This window comes from Plasmodium reichenowi, chromosome 6 (genome assembly GCF_001601855.1).
Source record: "Plasmodium reichenowi strain SY57 chromosome 6, whole genome shotgun sequence".
NCBI lineage: Eukaryota > Apicomplexa > Aconoidasida > Haemosporida > Plasmodiidae > Plasmodium > Plasmodium reichenowi.
Window position 1 is genome coordinate 1,124,113 of NC_033651.1, and position 9,595 is coordinate 1,133,707.

The 9,595-nt window shown below is 18.3% G+C and overlaps 3 protein-coding genes across 3 annotated transcripts; 2 read left to right on the forward strand and 1 right to left on the reverse strand.

Annotated features, from left to right (window-relative positions):
- Positions 1-526: 526 nt before the first annotated feature.
- Positions 527-2,905, forward strand: PRSY57_0627800 (RNA-binding protein, putative; the record flags this gene model as incomplete). Its single annotated transcript, XM_012906651.2, has 1 exon — positions 527-2,905. The coding sequence occupies one exon, from the start codon at positions 527-529 to the stop codon at positions 2,903-2,905; it is 2,379 nt and encodes a 792-aa protein (XP_012762105.2).
- A 1,200-nt stretch (positions 2,906-4,105) lies between these two features.
- PRSY57_0627900 (amino acid transporter, putative) lies at positions 4,106-6,129 on the reverse strand (the record flags this gene model as incomplete). Its single annotated transcript, XM_012906652.2, has 2 exons — positions 4,106-4,250; positions 4,436-6,129. 2 exons carry the CDS (start codon positions 6,127-6,129, stop codon positions 4,106-4,108), a joined length of 1,839 nt encoding a protein of 612 aa, XP_012762106.2.
- Positions 6,130-8,379: 2,250 nt separating this feature from the next.
- Positions 8,380-9,292, forward strand: PRSY57_0628000 (hypothetical protein; the record flags this gene model as incomplete). The annotated part of the gene is made up of 2 exons (XM_020114636.1): positions 8,380-8,454; positions 8,588-9,292. 2 exons carry the CDS (start codon positions 8,380-8,382, stop codon positions 9,290-9,292), a joined length of 780 nt encoding a protein of 259 aa, XP_019970707.1.
- Positions 9,293-9,595: the final 303 nt, after the last annotated feature.

Below are 9,595 nucleotides of genomic sequence, written 5' to 3' on the forward strand. Positions count from 1 at the left end.
AAAAAAAAAAAAAAAAAAAAAAAAAAAAAAAAAAAAAAAAAAAAAAAAAAAAAAAAAAAAAACAGATTATATATGTTTTATTTATATATATATATATATATATAAAATAAGAATTAATAATTTGAAGAATAAGATAAAAATTTATATATGACATAAATGATGTATCATTTGTTTTTTATATGAAGGTGTATATTATATATATATATATATATATATTTATTTATAATTTTTTTTTCTAATGTATAAAAATTTCACGCATAAATTTTATATATTTTAATACTATCTTTATAGTTGCTTTTATTTATACATAAATATATTTATAGATACTCATATATATATATATATATATATATATATATATATATATATATATATTTATTTATTTATTTATTTGTGCTTTTATTCATTTAAATGTTTATCCATACATACATTTTTATTGATTCTTTTATTTATACACATATTTACATTTTAATTATTTTGTATATATTTTGCACTAATTAATTTTTTTTTTGATCACTTTAAAAATATGAATGCAACGAGTAGGAATACTTTATTAGATGAAAATAAGAACATGAACAATTCATATAACACAAAAACCTTATGGGTAGGTGATTTGGAGAAGATTAAGGATGAGGTTGTTGACGAGAATTATATTTTATATTGTATGTTTTATGAATTTGCTGATGACATAATAAGAATAAAATTATGTAAAGAAAAGAGCAATCAAAAAAATTCATATGCTTTTATAGAGTTTTCTACATATGAAGTAGCAAAATATTGTTTTGAGAAATTGAATGGAAAATGGATACCAGGAAAATCTCATAGGTTTAAATTAAATTGGGCTAAGTATAATATGAGTGATAATATAACAACAAATGAAAAAGATTTAAATATTGAGATAGATGATAAAGGTACTTATTCTATATATGTTGGTAGCTTACCTATAAATACAACAAAAGAAGAAATTGAGAATTTGTTCTGCAATATATATAATAGTATATGTTTTGTTAAGATGATTAAGAACACTCAAAAAAGTCCACATAAAATTTATTGTTTTATTCATTTTTTTAATTATGATGAATGTCTTAGAGCGTTAACAGAAATGAATGGTTATATTTTTAAAGGATGTAAAATTAAAGTAAGTAAATCTAACGGTATTAAAATGAATCCTTCTAATATTAATAATAATAGTGTGAATCTTAATATAAATCATAATGTAAATAACAACAATATTGTTAATAATAATAATAATAATAATATGAATGGAATTTATTATAATAATAAAAATTTCGATGGGCACATGAATAATTATCATATGAATAAAAATAAAGGGATTAATACTATTAGAATGAATGATGACAAAAAAAATGGAAATAAAAATTATATATATAATGGTAATAATAACAATAATAATAATAATAATATTAACATTAATAATAATAACAATATTAACAATAATAATAATATTAACAATAATAATAATATTATGAACAATAGCAATAATAATGAATTAAGCAATCATCATTCTTATGAACTGAATTTTTACGATCATATGAATTCAAATGTTAATACTTTTCCTTCACATTATTCTACACACAATGGTAGTACGAGCAGTTTGTTATATGGCTCTAATAATTTTCCTACTCAACTAAACCATTTAAATCAAATGAATACAATGAATCAGTTAAACCAGATGAATACTATGAGTCAGTTAAACCAAATGAATTCAATGAACCAGTTGAACCAAATGAATTCAATGAATCAATTAAGTCAGTTGAATCCACTGAATCAATTAAATCAATTGAACCCATTGAATCAATTAAACCAATTGAACCCATTGAATCAATTAAACCAATTGAACTCAATGAATCAATTAAACCAATTGAACCCAATGAATCAATTAAATCAGTTGAACCCAATGAATCAGTTAAATCAGTTGAACCCAATGAATCAATTAAATCAATTGAACCAAATGAGTCAGTTGAATCAACTAGGTCATATGAATCAGGTGAATTATTTTACAAACCAAATGAGTGTGATACAAGATTATACGAACAGTATTAGTAACCTGAATCATATAAATAGTTATGGTAGTAATGATATGAACAGTGAGATGATAAATGACATGAACAGTGAGATGATAAATGAAATGAACAGTGAGATGATAAATGATATGAACAGTGAGATGATAAATAATATGAACAGTGAGATGATAAATAATATGAACAGTGAGATGATAAATAATATGAGCAGTGAGAAAAATAATAATGTGAATAATGATATGAATAATGACATAAATAAAGATATGAATAATGATATGATTAATGATGTGAATAATGAAATAAATAAAGATATGAATGATGGATATAATGAAAATACAGGAAATCATGATGAAAGTATTTTAAATTGTAAAAGGAATGACTGTACATATATGAGTGACATGAGTACAATTTATTCAGAGAATAATAGGAATAATATGAATGATACTAAAGATTTAAACATTGTGAATATTGTTGTAAATAATAATATATCTAATGATGAACAAATAAAAAAAAACCATCTTATGGAAAATGATATGAATGGATATAACAATTCTTATGAGTTAAATTTTTATAATAATCACTGTAAAAATGAAGAATATGAAACTCAAAATGATAACATGAAAAATAATAGTAATAATAATAATAATAATAATGTTACGTGTGAAATAAATATTAGTAGTAATAATTATTATTATGATGGTTCTATTAATAATGATAATGTTAGCTATAATAAAGGAAACCATGATAATAGAAATGAAAATAATTCAGTTCGTAGTACAAATAATGATAGTGTCGATAATAATGCTAGTAATAGTAATATGGAAAGTACAGACAATACATGTAGTAATATCAAAGATTTCTAGTTCAAATTCTTATACGTTTTTATTGAGCCATAATATGACATACACACAAAAAAAAAAAAAAAAAAAAATATATATATATATATATATATATATATATATATTTACCTTATTATTTATCCTTTTTTGCCTAAATTTTTAGCACCATTTTTTTCATCTATTTGAGATACTATTTAATTATATATATATATATTTATTTATTTATAACCTATAAAATATTACATATTATATATAACATATCATATTTCATATGTTCATTTTATTTGAATTTAATTATTTTATCTTATATTTTTTTAGTTATCATGTATAAATATTTTTTTAATTACATTTGGTTTTTACAAAAATTTTGTGTAATTTTTAATATAACATATCAATTGTATGTATTGATAATATATATACATATATATATATATATATATATATATATATATTTATTTATTTATTTATTTATTTATTTATTTATTTATTAATTTATTTCTTTTTCTTTTGCCCTCTACATATTATTCAATCATATAATTAGTATATAATAAAAATATTTCAGCACCTTTTTTTTATTATTTTTATTTATTTTAGATGTATAATGTTTTATTTTAGGGGTCTGTAAGTATTTAATCATGACTATATATATAAATAAATAACAGTTATATTATTACTATGCATATTTTAATATAATTTATAATATATATATATATGTATGTATGTATTTATATTTTTATACATAATAATTTATTAATATTTTATTATTCTCTCTCCATATATAGTTCTTTTATTTTATTTTATTTTATCATTCCATGGATTTATAATTTGTTCATATTTTTATATTTTTTTTTTTTTCAAAGTTTAAATATATATATCTTATTGTTCAATTATTTTTATGTACATATATTTTTTTCTTCTCTAACACATTTACATATAAATGGCTAGATCAAAATTTTTTTTTTCTATTTTATTATAATGAAAAAATATGAAATATAAATGCACATTTAAAAAAAACAATAAGTAGAAATTATATAATGAATTAAGTACAAATAAAAAAAAATAAAAAGTAAAATATTATATATATATATATAATTTTAATAATATTAAAAGAATAAATGGTAGCTCCATGTTTTGTATGTTTTATTAAGCATCCTTTTTTTTTTTTTTTTTATATATTTTTCATTTATAATGGTATTTCACAAAAGAAAAAGGAAAACTATGTTCTTATAAAATTAAATTTAAGGTTGTTACTACAACGGATAAGAATCCCATAAATGAGAAGAAACAAAGCATGAACAAAGTTGAATATCTCTTGAGCTTATTTGAAACATTATGTCTATTTTTATAATATATTAAATTTGGTAATAGGCTAAAAAATAAAATATATAAATAAATAAATAAATAAATATATATAAATATATATATGTATGTGCGTGTGAATATATTTAACACTTATCACATAATATACATACACATATACAAATGTATGGACTACTTTTTTTTTATTATTTTTTTTTTTTTATTTTTATTTTTTTTTATTATTTTTTTTTTTACCATGAAATTAGGGTTGATGTGATACCTCCTCCTATACCTATAACATTCGATAATTTTTTAACCTTGCATGCAATTAGAGCACAAAAAATGGTGACAATTACAGATATCCACATTCTTTGATTTTGATCATCTGCTTGTGATTCGCTAACACTTGAATGTTCTGTAATATTATCTGCATGTGTTTCTTGGTATGGATCATTTGTATATTCAGACAATAATAATGATAGGTTGGCTGAATATCCAGTTCTTCTAAATATATAGGTATATAATTTATATAAGGCATCTCTTGTTGTTATACCAAGAGCTAACATGCTTTGATAAGATCCCATAAAATTTAATGGGACAGAGAAGAAGAATGTCAAGGATAAAAGAAATTTGCATAAAAGTATAGAGACATTACTATTTTCATAATTTAAAACAATATTATCTTTTGCTGTATTTAAGAATGATAAATATCCTAGAATACCAAATAGCGTATAGAATATAACTTGTAATATGACGCTTCTAAATGTTGATTTATTTAATCTTCTATGTGTAGGTTGATTGAATTGTCCAGTAATAAAACATGCATTTGGTTGTTGAGAGAAGGAAAATAACAATATATTGAAGCATTTGAAAAAGTGCTTATCCATTTTGAATAAATTTACTTCTTTATTGATTAATAAGTTATTATATGATTTGGTTTGTAGTCCTATAGTTAATACAGTAATGGATAAGGAGAATAAGGAAAAGATTAAGAAATGATTTAATGATCCGACTTTATTTCTAAATGTGATTGGTACAATTAATAGACATATTAATATTACTAGGAATACATTATTTGTGAATAAGGTTGGGAAATTAAATACATAAAAGATGGTACTTAAAAAATTACTAATCAATATTAATATTAAAATATAACTTGATACAAAACCAAATGACAATCCAAAATCTATTATGGTTTTATAATATTTATTTCCTATCTTTTTTAATAAATTACCATAAACAAATGTATTATGTTCTAATGAGGAGGTACATAATATATTTGTAGTTACATATGATTCGAAAGCATTCAATATTATTAATATAATACTAAGTATAATACCTAATTTAGAAAAAACATAAGGTATTGATAAAAAACCTACACCAATAGCTGTACATATAAAAAGAACAGTACTAGATCTAACACCACCAGGTGTAAATCGACTAAATGTTCTACCCTTCCAATTTCTCTTTGGCTTGTTTGTTTCTTCTTCATCATTAGTATAATCTCCATCTGATATATCTACAATGGTATTATTATTTTTATTATTATTATTATTATTATTATTACTTCTACTTTTTTTGCTATCTTTTTTTTTCTTTTTTTTATCATTGGATCCTTTAGTAATCAAATCGTTTGATTTTTTGTCATTTACATTTGTATATGTTTCTGTATTCTTACTACTTTTTGATGATTCGTTTTTTTCATTTTTATCACTCTTTTCATTTTTTTTATCAGAAGCAAATATATTTTTAATATTTGCTTTAACTATGTTGTACTTATTTTTTGAAGAATCATTTTTTTTACTATCATTATTTACTAAACTTTTATTTGAATCTTTGTTTTCCTCACTAGTAGTTGTGTTCTTCTTGCTTTTATTCTTATCTATATTATTTTTCTTATCTTTTTTGTTATTATGGTTATTCGAGGACGTACCATACTTTTTATTCATTTTATGAAAAATGGGTTATCTGTAAAGAAGTGGACGGTGGTGTAATTTTTTTTTCGTTTAAAGTAAATAAAATAAATAAATAAATAAATAAATAAATATATATATATATATATATATATATATATGTAAGATGTGTACAATTAGGATTCACATATTAATGGATCCATATTTATGTGGGGCATTATATATATCTACATATATAAATATATAAATAGAGCTATACATATATATATATATATATATAATATATATGTGTATGTGTGTCAAGTCGTACTTACCTTTAAATTTTTTTAACAAGTTACTATACTGATGTTACGTGAAATATAAATATAAATAAATATATATATATATATATATATATATATTTATATTTATTTATTTATTTATTTATTTATTTATTTATTTATATTCGGAATATTACGGATATGAAAAACCCAAAACACTGTTATCTAATATGTTTACAATATATATAATGTAAGGGAAGATGTATTATATATATATATATATATATATATATTGTATACATAACAAATATATCTTTATTTTCTTTTAAAGAAAATACATAAAAAAAAAAAAATAAATAAAAGAAAAAAAAAAATAAAAATAAGTATATAAATGAATAAATAAATAGTCACAATATATAAATATATATATTTAAGAACAAATAACTCTCAAGTAATCAATATATATTAAATCAATAATATTATATATACATATTATATATTATATATATTATATATATATATATTTTTTATATACCCATTTAATATATATAATTAAAAAAAAAAAAAAAAAAAGTGGGTGGGGAGTTTTCAAATTATAAATTAAATGAAAAATAGGTGGTTACAAATTATTAAAAAAAAAAAATTACAAAAAGGATGAAAAAAAATCAAATATAAAAAATATAATAAAAAAACAAATAAATATAAATTTTATAAATTATTATATAAACTATATATTAAAATATATAAAAATTATATATAGAATATATAATATAAAAAATGTATTAGATAATAATCAATATAAATTATATATATTAATAGTACATTAGGTCAAATAATTAAACCTATATGGTTCATCTTATTGAATCATATTATATTTATATTACCATAATAACTATTTTTATAGAAAAAAAAAAATAAAAAATAAGATAAAAAGATAAAAGATAAAAAGATAAAAGATAAAAAGATAAAAAGATAAAAAGATGCCACAATATAATATATTATAAATATATATTATATAAAAGATCAAAACAAAGAACATAAATAAAAATATATATAATAATTTATATATATATATATATATATTAATATAATATAATAATTATATATATATAAATAAATATATATTATATTTTTATATTATATGTGAAAAGGTTAAGAAAAACAAAAAATAGGTGCTTTTTTTTTCTACATAAAATAAAAAATTTTAATATGTAAAATAATTAAATAGTCATCTTATTATTATATAGAAAAAAATAAAATAATAAATTATATAATTATATATATATATATATATTTATATTTATAACATACTTATATCAACATATAAGTATATAATAACAAGGTATATGAACAAGGCCAAGAAAATGAAAAAAATAAATATTATTATATTATTATAATATATATATCTCACAATAATATTTTTAACGCATACATATATAAATATAAAAATATATTATATATATATATATTCATTTTTTGGTGCGTGAATTAATACAAACAACATAAAAGGGCACAAAAAAAAAAAAAAAAAAAAAAAATATAAATAATTGAGAAGTGTTAAATATATATATATATTTGAAATACTTATATATATTTAATAGAATGTCCATGTTTAGAATAAAATAAAAGGAATTAGATATATTTTTATAATATTTTTTTGTTTTATTTTTTTTTTTTATTATATATTTAGAAGAAATCCTTGTTTTTTCATAAATTTGTTTTAAAATTATCATTCAAAGGAAAAAAAAAAAATATATTATATATATATAATGTATGATATGTAGTTTTTTAATTTATATTCGAAATGTACAGTATATAAGATGTGACGATGAATAATTCTACAGAAACTTTTTTTATTTTTTTTGAATAATATTTTCCTATACAAGGAAATAAATAAATGTAAATAATATATATATATATATATATAATTTCCTTAATATATTATAATTTATAGGGGATAAAGGTTTTATTTTTTATTCATTTAAAATTTTTTTACAATATTTTAATATATATAAATATTTGAATAATGAATAAGAGTTTATTAAAACATTTTTGTGTATTAAACGTACCTATAGAGGATAATCCGTTTGTTACTATAAATGTAAATATGAATGAAAATATTAAAAAAATATATTAATGAATATATTTGTATTATTTCAAAATAATATATTATATATATAATATATATATATTATTATTTTATTTTATTTTATTTTATTTTTTTTTTTTTGTAGCTCTTCGTTTCAAATTATAAAGATCAGTCAAACACCGATAGTACCTTTAACGAAACGCTATGCGTAGGTATCCTAGACAATATAATTAAAGAAGAGGATATTAAAAATTATTTCTCTAAATATGGAAAAATAAAATGTTTGAATATTGTTGAGAGGAAATATTTATCAAACGTTTTTAAAATTTTTTCTTATTGTTTGTACATAACATTTGTAGATAATGATGTGATAGAAAAAATATTATCTTGTACAATGCAGGTTGATGAATATTTTACGAAAAATAAACAATCACCTTATTTAATTCATATGAGTAAAAATAAATTACTGAATGATGTAAAAAAATATTATGATAATTCATATAATTTATATAATGGAAGAAAAATTATGATTAATTATATTACAAATTTAAATAAAGATAATAAGTTGTTAAAAAAAAAAAAAGATATTGTAGATGAAGATGGATTTATTGTTGTTCAAAGGAAAACAGAAAATCCTGAATTTATAAATTCTGTTTTTGCTGAAACAAGCGATAAAGTAAAATCTTTTAAGAAAAAGAAGAATAAAAAAATACATGAAAATTTTTACTTATTTAGAAAAAAAGAAAAATTCAACAATTCCATTGGCACCTTTCAAAAAAGTAAAATGAACATTAAAAAGAATATTATGAAACGGAATAACAAAAAGAAAAGCACACGTTTTAAAAAATGAAATATAAAGGATTAATATTATATATATATATATATATATATATATATGTATATATGTGTATATATATGTGTACATGTGTGTTATTCGAAGTACGGATCATTTGAAATAAAAAAAATATAATTAAAACATAAACGCTAATAATGTTTTTTTTTTTTTTAATTATTATATTATAATATTTATTTTGCCATGTTTACTTAATGTAATTTTTTTTTTTTTTTTAATAGAACAAATATATGTACATATATATATATATATATATATATATATATTTAAAATGTTTAATATATATTTTTTTTAATGTTT